The following is a 14932-nucleotide window of genomic DNA, read 5'->3' on the forward strand; positions in this document are numbered from 1 at the left end:
ATGGCACTTGATGATGAGTTTTCACACTAAACTTTCTTTTTCTTATCAGTAGTTTTAGCAGTAAATTCTTAACACCATCATTGGGGACTACCACCATTGAACTGTAAGTACTTTCGTGACACCCTTCAACCGCATGAAAACTTAAAATGTGTTCCGTTGTTCGCTCCATTTTCAGATGCGTTGTGTCCGTAGGAGACAATGATTGCACTTCTTCACTTGTCCCACCCACTAGTAAAACAAAGGCGTCCACACAGTGAGTACCTCTTTTTTAATAACCTTCTCTTATAGACATTTTAAATTTCGGCCACGACTCTAATATTATTACAATTCTTGCTATTAAACAATCTATCAAATCTCGCGCTACTTTAAAGGAACACTAGTCGTCTTCAGGTAAAGCACTGCAACACCCATCTGCTGAGAACACCTTCATCACATATCCCCTCAACACTGCTAAGGGAACTATAAAAACAACGAAAGAGATCAACGGTAAAACTACCACAAATTGATATTCGTTGCTACCCAACAGCACAACAATTCATCGATTTTTAAAATTTCAAACGCTTATAACTGTACTTTCCCAAAATTTGCAAGATCTTTCTCTCTTCCACACGTCATCCATTCATGAGAATATTTAAAAAGTAATAATATTTTAAATACTATAAAGAAATAAACTATTTAAACTGATTAATGCGACATTGTTACATCCTCTCATCTACACCGCATATTTCAGTCTTCAGTGCTAATACATTTTGACAATCTCTCTTCCCCACCCCCCCCCCCACCTTTTGATTTTACCTTAGTTTCAGATCATGATATCGAGTATTAGACAAAACAATATCAAAATTGAGCTAGTTTTAAAAATTTTAAATCTAGAAAAGAAAATTGAACCATACATTTACATTAGTAAAGAACACATAGAATACAGAGGAACAGAAACTGCAAATTTTCTGTGGCAAGAACCTGTTCCTGTTTATTTTTATCATCTCTTTCTGTCAGAGGATGGTTATCAAAATGGCTTTCATGATGAGCTGCGCATCTTATTTTCACTGATGCTGGGCACCAAACTGAGGAAATATGTGGATCCCCCAAAGGTTGTACAGCTTTGTTTTTAATACCATTGAAGGAATACAGACCAGTCAAAGGATGTCACTTCTTTGAAGCGTCTGTTGTATATGTTTTCTGCATCGATCCAGAGCAGTTGATGGGAATATGTATCTTTCGAAGGTGAGCACAGTTAGCTTCCAGCGAATTTTATTTTAACAAAAACCTAAATTCTCTCCTTACAGGAAATTCAAATCCTATGCCGTTATTGAAAAACTGCTAACATCAAACTGTAAGTACTAGTTATGAGACTTTGCATCCTCACTGACGTTAAATGTGTCCGATTATTCCATCCATTTTCTAGGTGGGTCTGGTTAGCACATCCTCCAGCATCGTCCACACAGTGAGTACTTCAACCCTAACCCTTTTACAACAATTAATAAATATAAAAATAAACGATAAACTATTAAACCGATTTAAGAGTTAAAGACGACTCTTATCACATTATTTCATCTTCCTCACCGATTTCAGTCGTTACGCCATTGTAGTTTTAATAAATTATCTTTGACAATATATCTCTCCCAACCTTAGTCAATGAATTCATTCTATTCTTGGCTAATTTAACCACTGACACCAACAGTAAAATCCGGAATGGCAACTAATATCTGTAGGTACGAAAGGATAGACATATCACCTCAAACAACGCATTTCTAGCTATTATTACACCCTGTAGCTAATTAGAAATACTGAGAAAATTACTTTATTTAGGCCCAAAATCATTGATGGACCTTTCTGCAAAACCGTATCACATCATTACAGTTTACAACCTTCCCAAGAAACTTGCAGCAACTGACAAACTCCAAACTGTAAGTATACTATTCAATAACCTTCCGCTTAACGAATCCGTCTCGCCAAATCACCGATACACCTTTTTGTTTTTTGTTATTATCTTAATATACAGCTGCTAAGAAATTTGCAACTATAAGAGATTGCAGTTACTTATTTCAAGGGTAAGTATATCATTAACAGCCTTTTACAAACTTAAATTACGCGTAAGAATTGGATAATCGCACTTGATCATGTTTCGTAATATCACCCCATCGTTTACCCCAATTCGATATTCCCTCGCAAAAAATACCATCATTGGGGACTGCCAGCATCGAACTGTAAGTACTTCTTTCACAATTTTTATCCGGAAGAGATCTTAAATGTGTCCATTATTGGTTCTATTTTCAGATACGTCCACAGCAGACGATGATTGTGGTTCTTCGCTTGTCACACCCACTAGTGACGTCTCACCGTGAGTACTTCTTTTAATAGCCTTCTCGTAATCCATTTTGCCAATTTCGGCCAACACTCTCATATTATTATAATTTTTGCAGTTAAACAATCCCTCAAATCTCGGGCTACAATGTTCCTACGCTTTGAAAAAACACTCATCTTCTTCAGCTGAACAACTGAATCACAATTCCACTCAATACTGCTCAGAAACCTTTGAAGACAGCAATAGACATCGCCAGGAAAACTAGAGCAAATTGGTATTTATTTCTACCCAACAGCACAACAATCCACCGATTTTTCAAACACCGATAACTATACCCCATTTTCCAAAAATGGACAAGGTCTTTTATTTCACCTCACACAATCTACTTATAATGATATTCAAAAGAAAATAATAATTTAAAAATATAGATTAAAAAGATGTAAACTATTAAACTGATTAAAAACGACTGTTACATCATATCATCTACAATGCATATTATAGTCCTCAGTGCTATTACATTTCAATATATTTTGACAATATCTCCCCCCCCCCCCCCCCTCCACCCAACCCTAATCAATTCCTTTTTAAACCCCAAATACCAATAATTTAACCCTTCTCACCCGAGAGAGTGAGACTCACAGATTGTACTCTGGCTAACACCCAATGATTTTTAGATTTTTGAAAACGCTTTAGGTATAAATGGGCCAATCCCGGCCAATTCGAACGCAAACTCCCTAAGTACGTATCACCTCAACCAACCCGTTTCTAGCAAGGGTTACATTCCAACCTCGTTTCCCGGACCTTTCTCTTCGCTTTGAGGAAGAGAAAGCACACAAACCCTTCATAATATTTCCCTCATTACCCATCCCAACCCCTCTTTTTAGCTTGAATCATAACACCATAATGTGAGAACATACATTTCGCTCTTACTACCTCTACCTATGTCTTCCCATCCCTACCCTCTACCCTCTACCCTCTATAAGTGTGACTATGACGTTACACGTTAGTGAGAGACTCATGGGATGTAAATAAAACCATGTTCAACTTAAAAATATGCTGTCAGGCCTTTGGCTCTTTGTAGTTCATTGGGCGGGAATAATGAAAAAGAGGTTATATAAGTTTGTGGGAAGTTAAAACGGTACAGCGATATTTCGGTTATTGATAGGTTAAAGAGGTGTTAAATGCGACTTGACATCTTTTGGGGACTCGTATCCTTAAAAGTACATGATCTAGGCAAACGCCATAATTTTCAAACAAATAGTTTCCGAGAGAGAACATACCTCGAAATAAGAAAGAGTTGTGAAATATGTTCCATTTTCACACTTAGATACCAACAGTTTAGCGGCCAGTTGTCATAGACCCCAGTTTTCTCGCCTGGCGCATTTGGCTCATCGGTAGAGTATCCGAACTTGTAATCGGAAGCCGACTCCTGTTACATAGCACTCGGGTTTTCCGAGTCTCCATCGAAGGCTCGACTACTGCAACAAAGCACCCGGATTTTTTCCGAGTATTCCCGAGTCTCTTCGTTTAACATACTCATCTTCTTCTTTGATATCCTTCTCTAGTACTCAACTAACAGCTGTGATATCTCTTTCGCACCGGCAATTTAAGAAAACCCTCGATAGAGATTTTCTTGAATCACATCAATACATCGAAATTCCCCCGGCAAACTATTGTTTTCACTTCTGTTAAAATTGTTTCATTATTTAATTGTACTTATTTGTGGTAATTCACCTCATTTTCTGGGAGTGTGCTTTGCGAATAAGTTCAGTAAAACGAAAGGAACTTGATTAAGTGTCTAGTCGTACTAGCGCTAATTGGGGACAAATGTTGGTTTTTGAGGTCTTTGGAAAACCGGAATATCCGGGAAAAAATACCTCTCGAAGCATAGTAGATTCCAGGGTCATATTGGTGGGCGAATACTCTCATCACTGCGCCATCCCCGCATCTGTTTGTGGTGTGTTTTGCGTGTCTGTGCCCGTTTTTAATTGTACCATTGACGTTGCATTTTAAATAAAATCAACCTCTATCTTGGCTTCCTGCAACTTTTAACTTTCTAGCTATTTCAGGGAGCTAATTCCTGTAAAATAACGAGCTTTATTTTGAAAGGTGCTCCAGTACATTCACATGATGTTGGCGGGAGCTCATGCTGAAATCCCATCGTGCCTCTCTGGCAAAGAAGGTCGTCATGTACCAATCATTAAATAAAGTCCATTTTTTCCCCTTATGTTATCGTTGCTAAAGGGTACATCAAATTCTTGGTTATCAGTAATTAAGCTTCCATGACGAAATTCTGGCTCGAGAATTTAACGCTCGTATTGTTATTTTATTTGTCGTCAATTCATGCGTCATTCATGTCACAAAAGACGACAAGTAGCCGTCTCGTCGTTGAAAAGAGCCATTTCTCATCTCCTTGTTTGTTTGTACATTTGTCTTTAACAAGTTCAAAATAGAACTTTGCTCTGTCATAAGTCTTTCTTTATTATTCCACCTCATTCAGTCACGCGCGTGCTACAATGTGGGCGAAGCATCCTAAAAATAAATTGGTTCGAGCAGTTTCGGAGTAAAAATAGAGAATGAAAGATTCTCTGTTGCATGGTCACGTTGGGTCACGGTCACCGTCACGCATGGTCACGTCGTCGTTATGCAGAGTACCGCTAGAATATGCCATAAAATTCGTGCTGCACGTGCAGCACGATAATTTCGTCATTTTTCACCAACCATATGATTCTTGCTTTGTAGCGTTATCGTTGTCGTAGCTGCGTCTTTGCTTGAACTCCCTAATAATAAAAATATGGCACGGCTCCCACAACGCTCGTGTTGCAGCTCTCGTAACCTGCTATATTGTTTCGTATTGTAAGCGGCCTGTGTTGTTTTAAGTCCAAGTCATTGTTTCAATTCTTTAAGTTTTTTGTTCTTGGCTTGGGAAGCGAGCCAATCACATGCATTATACGTTACGAGAGCTGATACATCACCCTCCCACAAAAGCGAACAATGGTCACCCGCAGGTTTATCAGGAACAAAAAAGGTGCCCTAGAAACTTAGGTTGCTGACCAGCGGTTTTCGTTAAAACAATGGTTTGCTGGGGGTGCTCAGTCTCGCGGGCTCAGAAAACCTGGTTGTGGTCATTGTCATTTAAGGTTTTTCTAGAAACTTGAACTGGCCAAAGGTGACTGAGAACAATGAGGTAAACGGTAAATAATCTAGCGCGGAACGAGAGAGGTGGTAAAAATCATAGGTACAGGTGAAATAAAATACGAATGAAGCATGGTGATCGTGGCGAATGTGGAACCCAAAGTTAATTTCATTATCCCTAAAACTACTTCTCTTATATTTATTCCTAAGGTCATCTTGTCAGATATCCCTAACCAATTAAAAGTATTTGCCTGGTTATCTGTTATCCACTGAAAAAATCTCCCTCTGAAAAAGGAGATCAGTGATCTCTTTTTCTATAGCACTGACCTGCAAACCCTGTAATAACTTGTTATCAAAACTGTGGACAATTTCCTTGAGTGAAATTTCAGCTCACGTTCTCTGTATCACTTGGGGGTTTGATGACAAGTACACTATGAGGACAAATATTGTTATTTACTACATTATTCCAATAAATTATATACAAGTTAAGTGATTCCCCCAAGCCAACGGGGTGTCAGAGCAAACAGGACCGTTAAAATGACTTCACTTTGAAGAGGGAGTTGAGCGGAGTTTCAAAAGGGAAAAGCCCTGAAGGAATTTAAGAAACTGTTACTGCTCTGAGCGGACGTGGGTAGTTTCTTTGTTTTTAAACTTTTAGAAGTTCCAAATACAACTGTCGTTGCTATGTGAAAAGTCAGCACGAAGTTGGAGTGAAATGAGGTGGTGTGGCCGCTATGGAATGAGACCGAGCGCTACCGCTCTCTTCCGCAGCGATAGGGAATGACTGGGAACGAGACAACCAAACGCCGTGATATATGATGAAAAACGGGTTTTTTATATATGATTTGATACATTCAAGAGAGGACAGAGTGAAAGTCGTGTGTAAAGTAGACATTTTTTGGAATATACGCTTTGCATGAATATGAGTCAAACTTAAAAGGGGCTATGTCACGCAAAATGCCCAAAAAGTAGACTGAAACATTACAATAACCACTTTAAACTGTTAAACAACATACGAAACCCAGCAAAAGGAAAGAAAAGCATGGATGGAGACAAACGCACGAGATTGAAACGAATTGCATTTCGGTAATCCTGGCAAATTGGTTGGAGAAAGGTCGTATTGCTCAAAATCATGTTGTTTGTGATGTAACGATAATTTTATCAGTAAAGGAATTCCACATTACCATTTTCGACTCTTAAACTCGTGATTAACTAAAGATTTTCCCGAAACACTCTAAAATAATGTAACATAGCCCCTTTAAATTTGGCGAACCTAAAAAGTCTTTCGGCAATTTGACTCCATTATTATGCAAAACTTGAGCTACATTTTCCTTATGACGTGAGTGCAATCAAAGAATAGTTTGATGGAATAAGGGGTTGGTTTTTTTTAGTTTTTTAAAATCGTTTTTATGTAATTATTTAACCTAATTAAAATACAGGGCCTTTTTAGTTACGAAGAAGTTCCCGATCTTGTGACTAACAGCCAAGTTGCAACTTACGATATTGCAAAGAACATAAAATGTGAAAACATTTTGAAACAACTTAATTCTCTAAATCTGATTAGTCTCTTTTAAAGATATTGACCAGCTCAGATCTTAGATGCCCTCACCTTAAAGTGAGACAGAATGCTTTTCATTATTTACTTATATCCATGTATAATAACCAAAACTAATTCTCACCTAATTTTTCTCTCGACTTAATTTAGTCTTCAAAAAAAGTTTTTTTAATTCATCTGAGTGCGTATTCAACCTAATTAAAATGAGAATGACCAATTTAACCTAGACAAAAACGGATTCAACCTGAGAGCGGATTTTACCGGCATTTTATTTTTACATGAGCTCGGATTCCTTTGTTCTTTTCGGGGGGAATATATTACATAACCCCCAAATCAACTGTCTGAAAAGCTGGGTGCGGCTTTGATTGTTTGAAGGGAAGAGCGGGGCTAAATCACATAACCCATCGCTTCAGGCCGATAACTCTTACATAAAGCTCCCAATACGCCATACAATAAAACCTTTTTGAAATATTAAAGGTCCCTCTGGGAAAAAAAATATGTGAAATATTGTGAAATTATATAACTATAACAAGAAGACCTGGTGATGATGATGAAGTGACAAGTCCTATAGCGCTGGCCACTAATTGGGGGAGTAAATCGAACTCAAATTGACGCAAATCAAATCAGATATTGACTTTTGAGGAGAGGGGAAAACCGGAGTACCCGGCGAAAAACCTCTCAGAGCAGAGTAGAGAACCAACAAACTCAACCCGCATGTGACTCCTGTCTGGGAATCGGACTCGGGCCACATTGGATACGTGTGGACGGTCGTATACGATTCGTATACGCTAGCTACGTGTGGACGCAGATATTTTTGTATACGCATAAAAAAATTTGCGGATACAAAAATCTCCGGATACGTGTGGACGGGGCATGAAGTGTTAATTTTTAATGTGCTAATTTCGTAATCGGTCCGTAGCTCTTAGCCAGTCACAGCGCTCGTTATACATAATAGTAGGTTTTCCAGGTAGAAGATATATTTGCAAAATTAATAAATTATAACGTGATAACGTAAACAGGGACGCATGCAGAAATGGCAGAAAGAGGGGGCCGAAAAAATTGCGGCGGCGAGAGCGCACCTCCCCCCTACATGCCCTCTGTCCGAAAAATTCACGTGTCAGGAATCTTCAGAATTGCTTCTAACACAAGAGATTTTCCCGATAATATTCACGTTAAAACGACCAACAGACTCGAATCACTTCACTATTTTAATGTCTCAACTCGAAAGAAAATCACAATCGCTAGATCACACGTGGATTCGCACATGGTTTTTGAAATCCTAAACTTACATCACGTAATTGCAGCTTATTCACCAAGCAACGAGAGCAAAAGGACAAAGTTCACTTTCACAGTGTGACGGTCACGCAGTCCATTTTCCAACAGACGTTAGTCAAGATGCATTTGAAATACGAAAGTCTCTAAAACTGAACTAATCATTCTCTGAAGTAAAACCGCCTGATGCACACTGTACCACTTGAAAGTCGGTTAGGTTATACAGAAGCTCTTTAAATACAGGGGGGAAAAGGGGGTCCAGCCCCCGCGCCTAAATCCGCCCCTGTTAAAAGTAATGTTTGCAGCAGCACGTACGTTCTTAGGGTCTTGTGTCACGGCGGTCGAGTCGATTTTCTGTAGTTTAACCAATTACTTGCTTTTACTCCCTATGCAACTTAAGGTTAACCGCAGAAATGACATGTAAACAACACAACTCAAAACAACCACACATCCAAATAGTCCAAACTAGTGCTTCATGCTTCATGATTTTATTATTTCAGCAATGGTACAAACTGGCTTAGTTCAATTCAGTGAGGCTGGTTCTGTTTGTCTGTGCACAACACGGTAAACACTGACGAGAAACCATAAACTAGCGAGAAAAAACTGTAATCATGGCGGAAATCTAAATATAGTTAGCCACAGTAACTGCCGTTGCTTTTACTGCAAACCTAGGTTTTGTTGTCACATGTACCAGGCAAATACATCAACACAAGTAGTGCCACTGTTGCCAGGCTCTGAACAATTCGCCCAGTCTTCTCCATACCATATCTGCAATTCCTGGTTCTTAAACAAACGTAATGGACTGGAATGGCTGCTTAGAACAAGCTCTGATGATCCTTGCTTAATTCCTTCAAGAACGTAGAAGTGCTTTTTATGGTTGCAGGGATGTTTTCGGAAATTGAACATTTTCAAATCTTTCTCTGTTGGCATAAGGGCTTTTTTGTTGGCATTTGTGATGATCGTCATAAATGTGTTGCTTGCATAGCGCTTTAAGCTGGTACAGCTCCAGTAGGAAGCAACGTCCTTGCTGTTGCATTTGATGGATCCGCTTCTGTGCACGAGCTTCATGGCCTTTACATTTCCAGTTTTAGTCATGTTGAAGGCACCGTATTGATCATCTCGAGCTCCAAAGCAAACCGGATCTTCGTTGATTTTTTGCCACACCTCTGAACATGAAAACAATTCTTTTATTACTAAAAAAAGTTATGTTTCGCTTTGTTATAAATTTTTTTTTAGACCATTGCAACATCATTAACAACAAAAATTGTCATGAAAACAATCAACTAAACAAAGGAACAGCTTGAACAAACAACTGCCTTGAATAGGTGTATGGCATTTCTATTGCAAGCTGAGAATTCGAGATGAAATTTGTCCTCTTTATGGCTCACTGTCCTGCTCTAATCGCAATATTTTGTAGCTGCATCGTGGAAGTTGCCAACTCGAAAGCTTGGCTTCTTTAGCCACTACGCATTCTCTCTTGTAAGTTCATTTGACATATGTTCTTCTTTTCTGTTTTTCATTCAGTTTATCGTAAGTGTGAATAATAAACTTCAACTTGAATTCGATCTTAAAGGGGCAGTGTCACGCCATTGCATCCGTAAAGACCAAAAACTAATGCTGTAGTTTTGTTACCAATAACCATTAAAGTGCACTGAAGCTGTTCTCTCTTCTTTTCAGCCAAGGATGGAGAGGATGTAAATCGATTGAAACGTGAAAAAAGTGGCCAATTTTTTCAAGTTTGGAGGAGGTGTCTTGAGAAAGTCGCCAAAAATTAATACGGATAGCTCTTTGTGCCATAAATGTATTTTATATCTTGGTAGTGGGTTGTCAGGAGTGATGTACGTGTGAGCTAATGTACTATATGAGATTTTGACCTAAAAACAGCGAAATTAGCATTACATTGCCCCTTAAATGGTTCTATTATTTAGTCTGAAAACTAGATGTTTTTGTCGGGAGAAGAGAGAGATATTGTCAGTCGGGCTGTGATATGACAGACATGTTGAGCCCAAAAGAGTTCAATGTTAAGGGAATTATCCGGTGAAGAAGTCAACAATTTGTTTTATTCAAATGACATTCTATATGAGGATGGTCATAGCTGCTCGAAGGAAGGAACTGAAGAGTTTTTAAAGACGCCTGCGGAAAAGCTTCAGGTTTGCCGCACATTACTGTCTTATTTCATTTGTTGAGTTACTTACGAGTGCATGGCGTCAAACCTGAGTAGGAGATCTTCAACGATAGATTTGCCACATGATTTTTCCAAAAAAGTACTCATAACTAGCATTGACCTTGACAAGTAGCCTGGATCGCCTGACCACCATTTTCATCTGAGTATAACCAGTGCTTGCTGTCACCCACTTTGTATCCTTCACTCGCTTTGATTTCAGCGCACGATTCAGCAGGAAGCTCTTGAATTGAGCCCAATGGCACTGCAGGCGAAATGTACAAAACTTCTATAACTATCAGCGTAATATGAATGATGAGTGGTAGCAAATGCCACACGGACCCAATATTGATGATCTTTTGATAATCCTCAGTTTTAACTAAGATTTAGAGGCTTTCGACTCAGCAAAAGTCCACGAAACCACTTTAATACACTCTCTCTCTTTTTTTTTTTTTTTTATAAGAACCCGTTTATAAGAGCGTTCATGCTGAGGCGATGAACCAAATTGTTAAGAACTTACTGAGAAATTAACCAGACTGACAGAGAGTGAAGAACGTCTGCTTCATTTTGCTCATTTGCTTCGTTTTTGTCTTTGTGGTTAGCATAAATAAAAGTAAAATAAGTGGAAAACTGTAGTCTAAGAGGACATTTAACTTTTTTTTAACATTAACAATGCATTTTCTTTGATACACAACCCTACCTTAAAGAACATTTAAGAACCTTTTCCTCTTGAGAACCGTTTAGCCTCTGTCCCCAAATTAGACGTTTTTGAGAAGAGGCTACGGGTAGCCTACACTTTGTTCGAATGAATTTTAACCGATTGCCTTTAACCGATTGCCTTTAAAATTACAGTATTTGAATAGTGTTTTATGCTATGATATCTTGGTCAATATCCAGTTCAACTCCGTAGTCCGAAGTCCGAAGTCCAATGTCTACAATCCGTGACCTAACCATATGGTTAAGTGCGATCGTAGAATAGCTGTTCACCGTTTAAAACTGTTGTTACGGCGTTGGCTCCAATCAAAACCAGGAAACAGATGCCTTACAAGTTTCTACGATGGTATTTAAAAATACTTAATACTTTTTCTGAACAATAACGGCCGAATTATAAAATTATATAATTCGGCGCGGTAAGATATGCCTGGTGATCTGGTGACGTAATTCGGAGGACTGGGGAGAAAAATTTTAACGCCGTATCCCACAACCGCGCGCGGCCTTATTTTTGAATTTAACATGGCAGAGGCGAGGTTAGATCTTGTCAGGTCTACTTGAATGTTCATTCAGTAGCAGGAGATGTGGTAGATACGTAATGATCTGTTGAGTTTTGGCGATAGCAATACTGCAGGGAGTTTGAAAACAACACCTAAGGCCGCGCGCGGTTGTGGGATACGGTGTTAAAATTTCTCATCCCAGTCCTCCAAATTACGTCACCAAATCACCTGGTGTTATCGAGTCATACGGCAACGAAAACACAAAAACTCGTTCCCGGTCACGCACACAATTCTTTATGGACATTTCCCCGTTGCGCTGTCGCGTAGTCGTCCGTGTTTTACTGGTCATGGCACTTGCCTTTAAATGAGGAGATACCGAGTTCGAATCCTACTTGTACTGCCTTCTACGAGACCAAACCAAGAGCACAGGAGCCCCAGATTCATGAGCTCCAGGCGAGACAAAGGAATTTTACGCATGCGCAGCCAAAGCGCGACCTTCCCTCCCCCCAGCGTCCAAAAACGGAGTGAATTTATCCGAGTCAAACTCATTCCCAACCACAGATGCCACACGTCAAACTGAGATAGACCCTTTACCCAGTTACTTTCAAACAGAATCGCTTCTTAAAATTCCTTAGATAAATGATTAATGCTCCATACCTCTGTTGAATGCTCGCTTCATGTAGAATCGCGTTGAATCGGGTAAAAAGTCTTCAGGCCTGGCTTCTTTCGTTCTGTTGTTCAGCTCGCAAATGTTGCCGCCAAAGATGAAATTTAAGCTTTGGCATTTGATATCCTGGTCACATATGATGACACATTCCAATGGACATTTAACCCACAATGTTTTAAAAGTGTGGCCTTTAAGAAACGTGCCAGCAACAGAGTTTTCGTTGTTACAAACTTGGTTAGCTGCACTAATAAGACCAATCCTTGTCATCAGAAAAACAGCTGAGAACCAAAATCGCGGGTTCATCTTGTTGATGTAGACTTTGCGAACTATTGTCCTGCAAGTGAATATTGTGAAATTTAGCCTTTACTGACATAGTTACCGCTTTTTAAGGCTATGGGCCCAAGTTAAAGCGATCATTTGTTGTTCAGTACATTAGTTTTAAATGAAGAAAACTGCAATGAACCAACGAAAACCGATCACAGTTCACTGACAGATAACAAAATCTTAATTTTGCGTCACACCAACACGATCTCTTCCTCAAATGAAGGAGTATACTTCATTGTCAGTTTGCCTTAAGTGAAGTATTATCCTCCATTTTGATCACTCTGTCCCAGGACTTGTGGTATGGAAAAGAAGGGAAAATCAGTAAAAGCAGCCCCTGGACAGGATTTGAACTCGGCGCGTCCACTTTGAAGGAACTGTTTTATCCACTTAACCAATAAAGATCAACTGACTAGAAAATATGCCGATTATTTCCCAAAACTAATTAGTATATACAGTATATATATAATCATTGCTGAATAAGTCTTAATAAGTCTGAGGCTTGATTTAAAAATTTTTCCCATGATCCCTATCAAGCTTTCGGTGTTCAAAATGAACTTTCTTCACTTGAAAGAAATTGACAATTAAGAATAATCCTTCCATTGAGGGAGAGACTTGGTTGGTCACACTGACTGAATAAGCTTCAAGGCTCGAACTACCGCGCTGGAGCCATGGGTTCGAAGCCCGGGCCGACAATCTCAAAGGGCCGATTATTTAAACGAAGCCTAGGTTAGACCTGGTTGAAGACTGAATCACGACTTTGACGAGTTTTTTGTAAACCATGTCTAAACTTGGTTTAATTTGCATTATTAAAACGTAGACGAGCCGAGTCGAATTTTTTTTTGTGTTATCATCAGCATGCATTATAAATTGCATGTAAATTAATGAACTTGTGTGGGAAACATGTCCGAAAGTAAAAGCAGGAAAACAAATTTCAGCGAGGAGGAACAATTTCTCCTTGTGGAACTTGGGTAACGTTTCAAGAGATTTAAAACAAGGGATATGATAACGGGAGCTTCAGTAAAGAAAAACGAAAAGGCAGTTGAGATGTGCAGACCGCTCCTACACAGTAAACCTGAGTGGAAATCACATGCAAGTGAAGACACTTCAATGCTGTTGGAAAAAAATTAAATTACTGACGAAAAAAAGAGCCCGACAAACGCTCACAGAACTCACTTTGCTTTTGTTTCATGCAAATTTGGAGGCCAAAAAGTGAATTGTGAATTTCGTTTAGGAATCTCTGTTGAATCTTTGTGAATTACCTGGAAAGGGGCCGTTGTTTAGTGCATGAATGGTTCTTACATTGTTTGGACAATTTCAAATTAAGCCCAAATTGAACCAACATTATCTGGTTTATAGCTGGCTTAAATCATCGATTTCATATTTTGCTTACTATGCAATGGTCCTTCTATATTCAGCGCTGATATCTAGGAGTATTGATGAGATTACTGACGCCGATGACTTTGAGAAGAGGGAAAATTCGTATATAAAAATAAGTTTCTGTTTTCTCGGACAGTTGTATTGGAATGACTTAACTGACGTATAGCAAAACGATAGTTTTCATAAGTCTTGATCATTCCGACTTAGCTTCACTCACTCTTGGGATCACTCTGACTTGAGTCTCGGAAATGCTGGAGTAAAAACTTTACTCCACTGGATCAGCTGCAATGCCAACTATTACTGATTCTTTGCAAAAATGGGACAGGTGCAATGAGGTATGTGTCTTGTGATTGCGAGCACGTTATTGAAAATCCCTTGTCTAAGTAGATCAGAGCACGAGCACTCTTCTTATTTAAAGCTATGTTCGGTGTGGTTACCGATGCATGTTTTACCTTCACTCGATGTATTTCAACTTTTATAATCTTATTTCCTTTTAATTTAGATCGTCTTACAGCAGCACCCTTCTCGCATAAAAATTCCCAAAAACGTTTGCTCTCAGAGGGTATCTGTTGATGTGCGTGTTGTTTTTAAATATAACTTGTTCTGAGTAGAGAGCTCGTAGGAAATGTAGGTATCCGTATCTTGACAATTGGTGGCCTCGTTAAAACAAAAAATATACTCACTGAAATTTTAAATTATTTTGAAACAAGCCTAGAAGAGAAGATACCTGTTGAAAGCGTATTCCAGAACCAGAAACTTCATATGAGTTGAACCCAGTGCTTCAATTCTGGGTCAATTCTAATTCGCACTCATTTCTTAGAAGCCGCAAAAGTTAAAGTGTTGTATTAAAAACAACTGGCTTGGACATGTTTTTTCCTTCCCGTAAATAGTTGGAGTTCATTAAGTTAATAAATGAACCAATGTC

At 38.9% G+C, this 14932-nt stretch overlaps 1 protein-coding gene across 2 annotated transcripts in view; it reads right to left on the minus strand.

The window, feature by feature from the left end:
* Window positions 1–8733: 8733 nt before the first annotated feature.
* Window positions 8734–14932, minus strand: part of LOC137983036 (uncharacterized) — a 23400-nt gene continuing 17201 nt past the window's right edge. The window contains exons 1-4 of one of the 2 annotated variants that reach the window (XM_068830197.1): window positions 14735–14888; window positions 12297–12640; window positions 10553–10693; window positions 8734–9433 (exon numbers count right to left, since the gene is read on the minus strand). In XM_068830197.1, coding sequence (XP_068686298.1) covers window positions 8949–9433; window positions 10553–10693; window positions 12297–12640; window positions 14735–14769 — 1005 coding nt within the window. In that variant the 5' untranslated portion in view covers window positions 14770–14888 and the 3' untranslated portion in view covers window positions 8734–8948. Of the gene's footprint in view, window positions 9434–10552; window positions 10694–12296; window positions 12641–14734; window positions 14889–14932 lie in introns of those variants that run through there. The other variant, XM_068830198.1, reaches the window with a different exon arrangement.

The sequence above is a fragment of the Montipora foliosa genome, chromosome 13 (assembly GCF_036669935.1).
Source record: "Montipora foliosa isolate CH-2021 chromosome 13, ASM3666993v2, whole genome shotgun sequence".
Taxonomy (NCBI): domain Eukaryota; kingdom Metazoa; phylum Cnidaria; class Anthozoa; order Scleractinia; family Acroporidae; genus Montipora; species Montipora foliosa.